The 15344-nt window shown below is 41.8% G+C and overlaps 1 protein-coding gene across 4 annotated transcripts in view; it reads right to left on the minus strand.

The window, feature by feature from the left end:
- LOC110485789 (VPS10 domain-containing receptor SorCS1) overlaps window positions 1-15344 on the minus strand; it is a 153697-nt gene that overhangs the window by 56526 nt on the left and 81827 nt on the right. For all 4 annotated transcript variants that reach the window (XR_005035469.1, XR_005035470.1, XM_036940436.1 and 1 more), the window contains exon 3: window positions 13424-13523. Coding sequence is in view for 2 of the 4 variants with exons in the window: in XM_036940436.1 (XP_036796331.1) it covers window positions 13424-13523 (100 nt within the window). In the remaining 2 variants the exon portion in view is untranslated. The remainder of the gene's footprint in view (window positions 1-13423; window positions 13524-15344) is intronic.

The following is a 15344-nucleotide window of genomic DNA, read 5'->3' on the forward strand; positions in this document are numbered from 1 at the left end:
CTCTGCTAGATCCTAATTACTGTTGTACAGACAGTCTTTTAAACCACCTTTTGCCTATCTTGTAGCGAGTGTGTATGGGTAACGCATTCAGATTGCTCTCCCTCTCTCTCTTTCTCTTGCGCTCTGTTCAGTCAGGCTTTGAAAGCTCTAATTTCCCACAAGCTTTGTTCTTTTCTTGGAGGTTCACAATTTTTTCCCTGTGATTGTGCCAAATGAGAACAAAAACACATATATCAAAAGATATAATCAGCAGCAAATGTAATTGAATCAGTCATCCTGAACACTTACATAACCCCTTATCAGTAGCACAGTGGGAAGGAAGTAGAGTGTGTGTGTGTGTGTGTGTGTGTGTGTGTGTGTGTTAATAAAACCATGAACTGATTGGCATATATTATCCTAACTCATCCATTCCAGTAGTGTACACAATTTCAGTGTCAGACAACGACTCTGAAACCTCCACAGTTTCAGTGTCGAGACATTGTGGAACCGTCAAACCGTCGAAGTCTAGGAGTCTCCTCACACCACCATATTTCTATAGTTCACCCTTCCCCAGCCAGACCACTGATAACATTACGCTAGCAAATTGTCATTAATGACACCAGTCGTGCATGGATCACACTGCTATGGAACCATACTTACTGGGTTATAGAGGATAGAGAAAAAGCTAACGGAGTAGGGAGACACAACCTTCAACCAACATCCCAAGGTGATTTTAACAGGTTCCCCTGTGTCACATGACATATGTCTTTCCAATCAGTTATCACTCTTTCTCAGTTTTTCCCCATTTGACAAATCTCCTAAGTTTCCCTGATTACCATCAATAGCGGTGGATTTGGGAATGGGGCATGAGCTAAAATGCCCAATACACTTCCAGCAGGAACCATTGGCTATATAACATAGTCTCAGCCGCGCCTGCTCAAGCTTGCTAAGTCATTTGTCAAACTATGCATGGTAATGGTAGCTATAGTGGGCCGACCCCAAACACAAGTTCATCAATCACAGTGAGCTAGCTAGCGTAGCGCCATACGTGATCCACATGCTGACCAATCCAATCAAATATCAAATGTAGCACCCAACAAGGTTTCTTTTTTACATTCCATTCACAATTACCACTTTGTAAGAGACAGTATTTTAACTCTGGGCACTATAAAAACTTTTGTCTGCTCCTATAAATATGGAAACAACACCCTAGTGCGATATAGTCCTACTCTAGCCTAGCCTATGTAGGCTAATGCAGCTATTGTGATACAGCCCTATTCTAGCCTAGCCTATGTAGGCTAATGCTGCTATTGTGATACAGCCCTATTCTAGCCTAGCCTATGTAGGCTAATGCTGCTATTGTGATACAGCCCTATTCTAGCCTAGCCTATGTAGGCTAATGCTGCTATTGTGATACAGCCCTATTCTAGCCTAGCCTATGTAGGCTAATGCAGCTATTGTAAAGGGAGGATTATAAGCAGTTTCATCAATTTGGGGAACACTCACAACAACTTATTTCAATAATATGTTTTTGGAATATGGAAATCGATATATCCTAGTGCGACATAGAAATGTATTATGAAGATTCTGGTGAGCTTCTCGGGGATGTGGTTGTATCTGATTAGTTCCACTTATAACCTTCAGATGAGAGAGAAATGAGGGGAAGAGTTGGACAGATGTGGCTGTGAGGGAATGAATCCTGTAGGAGTTGTGTTGAATACTATATTCCCGCTTCATAAGATGACATTAACCATGAGCGGTAAACAGGGCAATGAAGTTGCCAAGTATTCAGCAGTTATACTTTTATCTAAATACTCAACTTCACTTAACATGGATAAGCCTTTAGACTTATGTTAGCTCGGAGCTTTACCTTGTCATTTTACATATTTATATAAAACTGTATAAAAATGTCAACAACGTCCTCATCATGCAGAATTACATGACTGTTTGCTTAGACAGTAGCTGTATCTTTAGATAAGCCATCTTGGAGCTTTACCTTGTAATTGAACAGATTTCTATAAAACTGCATGGAAATGTCAACATCCTCTTCACACAACATGACATTACGGTGTCATGTTTAGGCAGGAAATGACAGACTGAACATGTGGACTCAATCAACGTTTCCAATGGCAATTTCAAGAAACCATCACACTCTGGTCAAAACAACTCTGAAAATGCATGTCCAAATGTTGCGTAATGCTTTGCTTGTTAAATCCTTCACTTCTTGCTTAATTAACAGAGTTTAGGAGAAAAAGAGAAAAATGGAGTCTGAAGGAATCATGCTGACCCTGAAATGTTCTCCATCAGAGTTCCATGCTCTTTAATCCACACTTAAACGCTGGCATTTTGTTCATTTCTACACTTCACACTTTCCCCTGATGGGGCACGGGGAAAAGAGAGGGCATGCCTGGAATTGCTACATTTGTGTGTGTGTGTGTGTGTGTGTGTGTGTGTGTGTGTGTGTGTGTGTGTGTGTGTGTGTGTGTGTGTGTGTGTGTGTGTGTGTGTGTGTGTGTGTGTGTGTGTGTGTGTACGTATGTGCGTGTGCACGTAATTAGTTTATGAAGCCAAAGAGGTTCAAAATGACCAAAGGATAATGAAGCAACCACCAACTGCAAGACGTTTAAGAAGTGTGCGATGAATAACACAGTGAGTTAATAGCCGTGCAGCAGTAAATACTCAGTGATAGAATATTAATGAAATTAGGCCCATATTTTCCATTTCACCCCAGTCACAGTAATTGGATTGTGAAGCCTCTCTCTAAATCCAAGCGTAACACAGTCGGTGCCCCAGCGACAAATATACTCTCTTTGCACTATAGGAGGTTCAAATGGCAAGATTTCAATGAAGTTCATGGAGAGGAGTAGAGGGAAAGTAGTACTCACTAAATTGTAGCTCCTAACAACAGACCCCCACTTTTAGGCTGACGTGTTGCTACTAGTTTGACTACCCAGACATGATTATGAGAGTTTGAATGGGCAACATGACAGACGTTACTTCCTGTAAACCAGCAGCAGGTGCATTTGTTGTTGAACGGAAAACAATAGGAGTTGCTTGTTCGACTAATGTCATCCCATGGACGGTCGGTGACCAGTAGGTGAACTCCTCAGACAAAAAAGTTAGTCTTGACTGTCTCTTTCGCCTTGTAGAGAGCGTCTGAAGAGCAGCAGAGTAGTGTAGAAGCCATGAATCAGCCACCATCTAGTGGCCCAAGTAACAATTACACAACACCCAACATAACTAGACCAAGGGTCTTCAACCTTTTCTTGCCAAGGGACCCCCCTCCCAGGCAAACCAGCGACCCAGGAACCCTCATCATATTTTAGGAAAAACATGTTTCTTTCACGTCTTGTCTTATCATCAGATTAATGATAATGGCAAGAAGAAGTAATTAACATTTTATAATGAATATATTTTGGTGAGGTTTCTCTACATTTTGACTTCCCCCCACATTATAATTGGAAGAGGAAGTGGAACTCCAAACACATTTTGGCTAAGAGCACTTGCGTAGCGCAGTTTCTCTGGACCCCCCCCCCCCGCAAAGTCAGCCCCTCAGTGTAGACTACCGATCGCTGTCCGTGGTTCTGAAATTGCAACGTCTATGTGGCTGCCTATCGATAGGCTATCCGATTGGTGCTAGTGCTTGTAGTAGCCTATAGCTTTGCTTTAATGGATACATGTTTTATTTTTTTGGATTGTCATTTTCTCATGTTGAGCCTAACACTTATGTTTCACTAAGCTATAGGCCTACAGTGTTGCAATGCTGCTGTTTAGAATGCTGTCTGGTTGCAATAATGTATTTACTTCCTCAGTCATTAAAGTAGGACATTCAAACGTTGCAGATTGTGAAATGAATGCTCCATGCAACAACATACTAATCAGTAACCAATTTATGTTTTTAAATAGGATACAACTGTCCTGTAGCCCTAAAAGCCTACCTTTGCCGTCCTCACGCTCTCGTGCAGCTTGGGTAGAACGTAAAACCAGTCTATTAATGCCAATGATCAAAACAATAGCTAACTAGGGATTGTTTCATTATACAGACAATGCAGTCTAGCCTAGCCTATCTATAGCTATATACAGTACTTAGCATGGTAGCCTATATATATTACACACTGGAACTCGGACTCCACGCTGTGGGCTATCCATCTCATCTCTTGTAGGCTTTACCGTCAGCTTGGTTTTCTGGGAGAGGAGGAGGTGGAGGCTCGACACTCTCACTAGAGGAACTTGTCACTACTTGCAAAGGGAGGAAGAAGAGGAGGGCCCTGCTATAAGTCCACTCTTATAGCAGGGCCCGGGCAGGGAGGTCTCAGTCTGGACTGGCAGGCTGCTAGTGCTAGCTGCTGCATAACTAGGCCTATTAGCTTCCACCTGGTGTTTCCTCATTGGAGGACAAGGTGGTCATTTGGCATGAGGTTGGTCAGATAAAGCTTTTTTTGCAGCGTTTTTGTGGACCACTTGGCTTTTTGTTCATCCACCATCAACAATGCACTCACTCTCCATCCGAGTCCGACCTGATTCACCTAACTGTTTTGAATTTTTGATAGCCAAATAGGTGAGGAGGCCGAGGCGGGCTGCCGCCTGCACTGCTCGGTAATAGGCTAATTAGATGCATGCCAACTATATAGTCTGTCTGACTAACCTACTACTATGTAGATTGGACAATAAACACTTCACTTGTTAGATGTGGAAATTAAAAAGGAGGGTTACTGTCAAAATAATTTCTTATAAACATGAAATTTAGACATACAGTGGGGAGAAGTATTTGATACACTGCCGATATTGCAGGTTTTCCTACTTACAAAGCATGTAGAGGTCTGTAATTTTTATCATAGGTAAACTTCAACGGTGAGAGATGCTGAAAATCACATTGTATGATTTTTAAGTCATTTATTTGCATTTTATTGCATGACATAATAATTTGATACATCAGAAAAGCAGAACTTAATATTTGGTACAGAAAACAGAAATACAGACATTTTGGCCCACTCTTCCATACATACCTTCTCCAGATCCTTCAGGTTTCGGGGCTGTCGCTGGGCAATACGGACTTTCAGCTCCATCCAAAGATTTTCTATTGGGTTCAGGTCTGGAGACTGGCTAGGCCACTGCAGGACCTTGAGATGCTTCTTACGGAGCCACTCCTTAGTTGCCATGGCTGTGTGTTTCGGGTCGTTGTCATGCTGGAAGACCCAGCCACCACCCATCTTCAATGCTCTTACTGAGGGAAGGAGGTTGTTGGCCAAGATCTCGCGATACATGGCCCCATCCATCCTCCCCTCAATACAGTGCAGTCGTCCTGTCCCCTTTGCAGAAAAGCATCCCCAAAGAATGATGTTTCCACCTCCATGCTTCACGGTTGGGATGGTGTTCTTGGGGTTGTACTCATCCTTCTTCTTCCTCCAAACAGTTTAGACCAAAAACCTATATTTTTGTCTCATTAGACCAAATTACCTTCTCCCATGCCAATGACCATCTGGATGATCCAGAGGAGGAAAACTTCAGACGGGCCTGGACATGCGCTGGATTGAGCAGGGGGACCTTTCGTGCGTTGCAGGATTTTAATCCATGACTGCGTGGTGTGTTACTAATGGTTTTCTTTGAGACTGTGGTCCCGGCTCTCTTCAGGTCATTGGCCAGGTCCTGCCGTGTAGTTCTGGGCTGATCCCTCACCTTCCTCGTGATCATTGATGCCCCACGAGGTGAGATCTTGCATGGAGCCCCAGACCGAGGGTGATTGACCGTCATCTTGACCTTCTTCCATTTTCTAATAATTGCGCCAAGTTGTTGCCTTCTCACCAAGCTGCTTGCCTATTGTCCTGTAGCCCATCCCAGCCTTGTGCAGGTCTACAATTTTATCCCTGATGTCATTACACAGCTCTCTGGTCTTGGCCATTGTGGAGAGGTTGGAGTCTGTTTGATTGAGTGTGTGGACAGGTGTCTTTTATACAGGTAACGAGTTCAAACAGGTGCAGTTAATACAGGTCATGAGTGGAGAACAGGAGGGCTTCTTAAAGACAAACTAACAGGTCTGTGAGAGACGGAATTCTTGCTGGTTGGTAGGTGATCAAATACTTATGTCATGCAATAAAATGCAAATGAATTACTTAAAAATCATACAATGTGATTTTCTGTTTTAGATTCCGTCTCTCACAGATTAAGTGTACCTATGATAAGAATTACAGACCTCTACATGCTTTGTAAGTAGGGAAAACCTGCAAAATCGGCAGTGTATCAAATACTTGTTATCCCCACTCTAGGTGTGAGCTGGACGGTCTCATCAGCCCCCAGAGCTTGCGGGAGTTTCTTTTGCACCAGTGGCGAAGAGCAGCTGTTCAGCTGGTTAAACAAAGGTTCGCCATGTGTTGGAGAAACTGTATGTCCGAGTTGAGAAAGCATACCAGCAGCCAGCGCCACTTGCTGCACTGGTAGCCTTTAACGCAGGTGCTTTTCAAAGCCTATGTCAAATAGTCCAGTGAGTGTAATTGGCTCCAATGAGTGTAACTTGCTCAATATTAGGAGTTGAGAAATAAAGTTGACATCATTAGAAATAAGATAATATCCTATTTTCTACTGTAGGTATGTCATTTTAAATGTGTTTATTCTGTTGTTGCAAGCAATATTCATACAATTAAATTCAATTAAAGAATATATATTTTCGCAGTCCCCCTGCAGTACCTCCATGGACCACCCCAGAGTTTTAAAATAACTTCCTCTGTTTAAAACTTAGCAATTTGGCCATTCGACAGTTCTTTCTGCATCAGCTGGTCAGATAGTCCAATTTATATTTGGAGTTAGGGCGATTCCAAAAATGTGTCCAAAAAGAGAAGAAAACTCCCCAGCAAATACGTTTGAGTTTGATGGATAGGAAGTGTAGGGGTTTTTCATGAGGAAAATCATGAATAGAAACCGTCCAACTTGGCAGGAGAAAAGGCAGCAAGATCATAGTGAGTAAATCTTATAAGACATACTGCTCTTGAACTACAGTAAATCAGAATGTACATCTATCTACTGTGAGTGAAATGTTCCAATATTCACATGGACATTCTATATTAATGTCTTAAGAATGTTAATCTTAATAACGCTATTACAACTGAGATAATTGTCCACCGTGCATTTTAATTACTGACAGAATGGCTTCAATTTCCTCTGTATGCCTGTCTGGAATGAATAAAAATGGCCTCCTCTTTCCTTTGTGAGAAATCTCAGTGTAACACACTCACTAAGACCCAGGAAAGATAATACATTGTTAATGAAAAGCCCTGCAGTGCCTTGGAGAGATCATTTCTTCCTAATGGACTTCACTTTCTTCATCTGCTAATACAATGTACTGTCCTAGCGCTTACTAAAAATCTACCTAAGGAGTTCTCGCGGTTGATTCCTTGAACCCAGGGCATAACCTATTTACGGAGAACATGTCAGCAATGGAAAGGGATTGAATGGGTTTAACTACAGGGTTATGTTCATTTAGGGTAGGTTTTAAAATGTTTTACAAAGGAAAACTAAAATGAGCATTTCTTAGTGGACAAGTCCCAGGTAGTCTCTTCCTCGGTTTCGGTCCGTTTTCGAACACAATCCAGGTCTTGCTTTGGATGGGAGACCGAGTAGATGCCTAATTGAGGCTATGGGCAAAAGGGCAGTCAAGCAGGGACAAGGTCTGGCGTGGGAAAAGAAGTGAAGTCTTCATAAGAGGCTAATAAAAATGTCAGCCGGGAGACTTGGGATGCTCGGGTAAAGGTCTCACCAAAATGAAAGGGGAGCCAAGCGGGAGGAAGAGAAAGAGGGACATTGAACAAGTGAGAACACACTGCGGCAAATGGTGCATGGACCATCTTTTTGGATTTGGCTGTATCATTATTACCTCGTCATTAGTTCACCTCTTCATTTCACCCGTATTTGATCACTCCCTTAAAACTTTGTCTTGTCTTTGCATACGGTATTACCGCTCTCTATTCTGGACTACATAATGAGCCCTTCTCTTTTCTTTCCCTTCCCTGATGGAGTCCACCAGCCAACCAGGTGCTGCAACACTTTGAACTCTCCTTATTAAACACAAGTACTGTCTCTCGAGCCCAGGCATTTGAAGTCGAGACTAATTGACTACCACCTTGACATTTCCACTGCACCCCGGCCCGGAACCTCACCAACACTAACATTGCATCTTCACACTGGCAGTAATTGGGGCTTTATGACTCCCATCCTAGCCCCTACCACCCAACACACACACAAAAACACATTGGAAGATATGGTGGAGTGTTGTGTACAACAAGCTAGTCGGAGCAAGTTGGGGATCGATGCATAATATTAAGCATATTAATGATAATCCTGTTTGCGTTGCACTTGTTGCCTCTAGAATGGAAAAAAATATGTAAATTATATTTTTGGAGTGCAGACCCTCTACACTGCATCACATAATAATGAGGTAATACAAGGAAAGGCACGCAACACAGTTTGAGGTAGGTCTACTTGAAGGGCAAGGAAGCATGCCGTTTTGCCACTACCTTGATTTTGCTTTGTCTCAAACAATCACGATACGTGGAACATTAATAAATCATAATGGAATGTAAGATTAATCGCATGTGGCGTCATGAGATGTGATCTGTGTGAGATTGCGGAAGCACTCCAAGGGGTTCTCTCTCTCTCTCCATTGGCTTCTCCCTCCCTCCCTCCCTCCCTCCCTCCCTCCCAGCCTGCTCATGGGCCTTAGTGTTCTTGCCTCGCTCTCATTTGTAGATTGTGCCTTAGGGCTGACAGATGTTCTATATTTTTTCCACCGTTAGGTTGTTCGCTTCCATCACATTTACCACCACATGCACAGCTACTCCCTTCCTTCAGCCAGAGCATGGCTAACTCGCCTTGACTCAGATCACGCCTGTATTGTCTCCCATGAAGAACAGTGAGATGAGGAACCACTCCCGTGCTAGCGTTTACCTCCACCAGCTGAAGGATGGTAAATTGCGCCGTGCTATTGCGCCCATGGCAGTTCCAGTTGCTAGCACGCTAAACTATCATGCTAGAGCCAGTTGGGTCCCATGGCAGTTCCAGTTGCTAGCACGCTAAACTATCATGCTAGAGCCAGTTGGGTCCCATGGCAGTTCCAGTTGCTAGCACGCTAAACTATCATGCTAGAGCCAGTTGGGTCCCATGGCAGTTCCAGTTGCTAGCACGCTAAACATTCTAAAGTGGAAATTACAACCTTTAGAAGCCTTTTTAAACATTGAATACACTACAAGTTTGCATTTCCTGCTGTGCAGGAAGATTCACAGCAAACGAGTGATCAAAAGAAGATCCTACATCTGTACGTACCCTCGTTTGCACTTCTTTGGGAAGTGATGGGAACATTTCTAAAGAGTTTGTCTTTACTACTTTGAGGACAGTTCAAGGACATTAAATATTAATTTGCACTTATAAATATGTGCTTGTTTCAAAAATAGTGGCAATGAATGGAAGTATTTGAACTCTGAAGCAAATTCATATTCCACCCACCTGCCTGATGACGATGTCTGAGCTACACAGAAGCTATCATTGTTTTGGAGCACAACACACACACACACACACACACACACACACACACACAGAGAGAGAGAGAGATAAATAAATAAGGCCCTCATCGTGTTTTCCATAAGCGCCGGCCGTCAGCTAAATAGCCGATAACAGACTCATTGTAAGCCGGGCTACTTTTTCCACTTAAAATTTTAGTTAGAAAAGTCCATGTAGCCTTCTGCCGCTAAAAATAATGATATGCATCATCTATTGATCTATTGATAGTACAGACACCTGTCAGTCTTTCACATGTTTTATCGGCCTATACAGCCACAGAGTCGGGGCGCAAAGGCTATTTACTGTGCTTTGATTGATTACCAAACGGCAAGTGTTGACTAGTTTACAAAAAGTGTCGAAACGACTGAATAAAGTCAATCCCCTATATCCCTTTGCTATTTATAAATCATACAATGTAGTTATGTTCATGGTATAGCATCGGGACATATAAAACCAAAGATCTTGTTTGTTTTTTCCTAGGATTCGATGCCCATGAAAAGACATGCCAGTGACCGCTAAAGTGGCTCGTCAGTGTAGCCTAGCGATGGGTTGTTCGCGAACTAACGGCTCTTTTTGAATGGATCTGTTAGGTTAATGGAAACGAATCTCCTCCATAAGAGAGATGTGTGTTTTGACTCCCTAATTTGCATTACTGGTAGGCTACTCCTGCTTTTTAGCGATTATCTGCAGATAAATGATGAAAATATTCAATGAAGATGTTGAATTCTCACTGCAGGAACAATAGGAAGTGGAGAGAGCGTTCAGGTCCAAAATATGATCAAATAAAACTGATTGATAATTATACTTATATGCTAGTATTAAAGACAGATAGATATATGGCCTACTGATTTAATTAAAGTTAACAGACAACTGCTGCTTTCTGTTTAGCAAAGCCCATGTTTAACACCTGCTTCATTATTCCATCATACCTGTTGAAGTAAGACTGTAAATGTGACTTGAATCTCAAGAGAAGACAGGTTTGATGTTAAAAAGGTTTTCTTACTTAGGAAAGAGTTGTGATCAGGACAAGGCCTAGACGATATCCTAGACGAACTACTAACACACTGAATTTCAATCATTTTCAGTCATTTTATTGTAAAGTAATGTCTTTCTACTGAATACAACAACAAATTTGACCAAAATGCGAGGAAAAGTCATTAAAGTATTCTATAATTTAGGGGTGCATTTTGGATGGAATCAAGGCATTAGAATGTACCAGAAGCCACCACAATTGAGCATGTTCTGCAATTTTCACGGAAAGCACAGCTATTACTTAAAAAAAAAAAAGACTGCTTCTGAGAGGGAACCAGAGAGGTTGTTTGTCTGAATCTGTCCGTCGCTCAATCACCCTCCCCTCAAATTCCTTTCATTTCATTTTCCGGAAGCATTAGCCGCCCTACCAAACATTTGTACAAGAAAATGATCTGCAAGCATGTCAGAGGGGTTGTCGATATTTACCGTCATTACGCGTTATTTCTCACACACATTTCTCTGTACTAAAACCTGTTTATCCGCTATTTGCTTGTGATTACTCTTCAACTGGACTGACCACCTGCTCTGATTCTCTGCACACATGCACACACCATCACAGACAAACACACACATATACATTCATGCTACACACACACACACACACACATCACAACGGCTGCTACAAGACTTATAATACTGCTCAATTTATACACTGCCCCCAATCCACCCCCCTTCCCCAAAACACATGTAAATATTGGACTATAAATTGTGCCTTCCTTCATTATACTTATGCTAAAATGTTTATTCTGTTCTACTGAACCATTAACTTTATGTTTCTATTGTTATCTTTTATTAAGTTTTATTGTGGTTGCACCGTCCAGAAGGTGCCTGCCAGTAAGCGTTTTGTTGAACGATGTTATACCATGCGTATCCCATACATACATCTAATAAAACTAGAAACTACTGATGGTACGGTTATTTGCCTTCGCAAGCGTTTCCCTTATAAGCATTCTCATACTCAGAATGAGTCAGAATGCATGCAGTGTTCTGATCTGAGTGATAAAATAGTGATCCATTGTTTCTGACTGGCCTCCACTGGGCCTTGTACACCAGTGACCCCATGCATCTCTCTCGTCCACTCCTCTCTACTCTACCATCCCCTGCAGCAACAGAAGGTTGACTTACCCTAACAGCGTGGGTGACAGCTAGCCAGAGTGATGATGACAAAGGTAACCTGGGTCCCTCTTCCCACAGGCTCTGTCTGTGTGTGTGTGTGTGTGTGTGTGTTACCCGTTACCCGTTTTTACACTTCATATCATCTGAGTTCTGTGTTAAAGGGGTGACTCTGCAGTAGTATGCTGTAGCCATTTTAGAAACCCACTAGCGGTCTGTGTTTTGTTCAGAGAGACATACACTGAGTGCACAAAACATTATGAACATCCCTTCTGAACACTTTCAACACCTTATAGAGTCCATTTCCCCGATGAATTGAGTCTGGCCTGAGCAAATCCATATTACGAAAAGTGATCCTAATGTTTTGTACACTCAGTGTATAATCTAGAAGGTTTGCTGCAGAGACAGGGTGAATTACTAGGTACGGCCCAGTATGGTCTTTGTAAGATAACAGGCTATTTGACTCTTAGTAGTTTGTTAGTTTTTATTTTGTAGCAACATCAAGGCCTGTACCTTCCACTTCTTGTCAATAAAACATTTAAAAACAGTGCAGGCTAACGTTCCACGGGCTAACAGTCCACACTATATTTAATGGAAATGGTAAAGCTCACTATACTGTATTCCCTGCATGTCTCACTATCAACATCTGTTACCTTGACAACATTTCCCTGGTCTTTGATGTTTTTTTATTTTGCACAATTATCTAGGCTTACCTCCTACCTCTTGTTAATACAAAGTGTTCATGTTCCAAACAAAACAGGCTAGCATTCCACATGACAGTCCAAAGTAATGATAAAGCCTACTGCTGTTTTTCCTGTCCTCTCACCATTAGCGTGACACCTCTTTCCTGGTCTATGACAGAAGCTTTCTCATTGGACTGAACACGGGGGCGAGGAGAAGTGGGGTGGGGAGTGGAGGTTGGGGGGGGAGGGGGGGGGGGTTCATTTCATCTTCATTATTAGACAAGAATTAACTAGGAGAAAATGACCTGTTCTGATTAGAGTCTTCTTAAAAAGGGAGGAATGTGAGAAAGGAAGGATGAAGGGAGATGGGACTAATGATTCAAATTGTCAGGATGGCTCCTCTTGAGGGTTGTGGGAGAGGGGGTTGGATGGGGTTAGGGGTGCAGGGGGTGGGGGGGGTGAGCCAACGGTCGCAAATATGAAGAGCTTGTCTATCCTTTGATTAAAACACTGGAATTCTTCCTTCCTTTTTTTCTTTGCCTGGTCTATAATTCATTCGTTCCGGAAAGAGAGAGAAATTATAGGGTCGGTATAAATATTAACGATTAGAAGTATTTTTTTTAGAAGAGCACTGCTAACTCTCTGGGTGGAGATTAGCACGGCTTAATGGATGTGGCGGATGTTGTGGAAGATGACAGAGGCACCAAACAGACAAGGCGGTACAAACGTCAAAATGTTTCTGTTCGTTATATATTGGCAGTTGACATCAGCATCGCAAGTCCATTGCCATGCCTTCGTAAGTGTATCCAACTGAGCCGCAATGTGCAGATCAACTTTTTCTACTACAAAAAAACGACTTAGAAGTTATACTGATAGATCGTTCGCATTTGAGTCAAGTGGACTGTTTTGTATGAGTTAGGACATTTGTCAGCATTTACATTGTAAGAAACAACCCCACACAGAGAGTCATTTAGAAAGCAGACGGAAAGCAGACAGAGAACTAGAATGTTATCTCATAGTTAGGACAAAATAACAACACTAAATACACCTCAAAACACATAAATGCACATTACCTTTCTCTTGTTGTTGGGACTGACGTACAAGTAGCTGAGGATTGTTTTCGCCCCCACTTTCTCATTGAGCTTCTGGTAAGTGGTTCCGTAGTCGGTTGACCTGGAATTTAATCAGAGTGTTTGATGAAGACTTGATGAATTACTTGTTGTAATTAAAAAATCCCCTGGAGAATGTTTAGTAGGAGAGAAAAAAAAAAGCATGCACAATTAAGTCCCACCTCCTTGTGGTTCGCTGTTCTACGACGACACACTCAGATTACACAGGATAGTCCACCATAACCTAGCCAGGGTGTAGTGGGTTCAAGTGGGAAGTTTGACCTTCAGGTTTTGTATAAGCCTAAGCGCCAAATATCAGTACATGTAAAGTATAATTAGAATAGGGGGATCTACATATCACTACAGCACATATTTGGCATAGTTAACCATTTTGATCTTTGATTTTCATATTAATCATACAGATGAAGGATCTTCATTTGATCACCGTGTTTGTTGCAGGAAATGCAAACTGGTAGTGTAATCAAGGTTTAAAAAGGCTTCTAAAGTGTGTATATGTTCTGACGCAGCAGGATGATTTCCCTGCTGTGAGAAACTGGTCAAATTAACATCCTACATCTATAGGACTGTCCATTTTAATGTCAGATAAATAGTTCCACAGCAAAGTATGTACTTGTTAGCCACTTTTTAGCTCAGTAGAATACTTATTTTTTTGAAATTGTGACACTTGTTGACATATAGTCTCCAACCAGTTTGAAACAGATGTCCAACCCCTAAATTGGCAAATTCCGTACTTCACATTCACATGCCCATCACTTCTTTTAAAACGGCACAGAATTCAAAAACAGCATCACCAGGAACAATAGCAATTTTTCTGGAATAGTTGCTCTGTTATGATCCAGGACATGATTCTTGAAGTCAAATCATGTAATTTACTCCTTCAGTCCAATCTTTTAGGAGAAAAAGACACAACGAAGTGCAAAACTTCACGTACAGTTGAAAGACTGACTGCATAGTCTCAAGTGGACTGTTTTATAGCTGGTCAAAGATGAAGGCATTGGACCATGAGTTAGACTAGTTTTATGCAAAGTTTTCACACGGCCTCCTGCATTGTCATTCCTGTTTTAAAGGAAGTAACATCAATGTTTGACTGGATTTGGTAAAGAATACTGAAAAGGCTAAATAATGTGTGAAGTTTTTTGGAGGTCGTGTCTAGGTAGCACAACTCTGTGGTTTCAAAGTATCACCATGTCTGTCTGCATAAAACTACAACCCAATATGGATCCCAACAGTTGAGTCAAAGCTAACGGTGGATGAAAGGGGATTGTGCTGAAATATTTAAGCGATGGTCAGAGTACTAATGTGAAATTTGTGTTCCGTCTGAGATGTGACATTCCAGAACGTCTCGAAGTTTGAACAACTTATCTCCCCTGCCAGGTTCATTTTATTTATAGAGAAGCGAGGCTCAATCAAGGAGCTATTTCATGTTCAGCTAAAACACACACATAAACACACACATAAACACACACACACACACACATTCAAAGCAGGCAAAGCTTCAAAAATACACCATGCATGCATCACCCTACAACGCTTGTTACTACTACAAACAAAGCAATCGCTGACTTCGATAGAGGGTTTTCATTCATCCTGTGCTTAAAGAAATGTTAAATCCTGATTTTGGAAACTCTATTGAAATGGAACCGTTACAATTTTTAAGTAGTTTTTTCTTCTTCTAGTGAAGTTGACAAACAACACATAGAAACACACAAACAGCCCAGCCCCGTGACATTCATTTTTACTCTTTCAGATTTATTATGGGATGGTTTCCATGTCGATTAAATATGGGCGTCTCTCGGTGAACTCCTGAATACCGGTGGTAACATCTATCAACGGGTGGATCCATCGACACTTTGGACCACAGGAC

This window comes from Oncorhynchus mykiss, chromosome 13, assembly GCF_013265735.2.
Source record: "Oncorhynchus mykiss isolate Arlee chromosome 13, USDA_OmykA_1.1, whole genome shotgun sequence".
NCBI classification, from domain to species: Eukaryota; Metazoa; Chordata; class Actinopteri; order Salmoniformes; family Salmonidae; genus Oncorhynchus; species Oncorhynchus mykiss.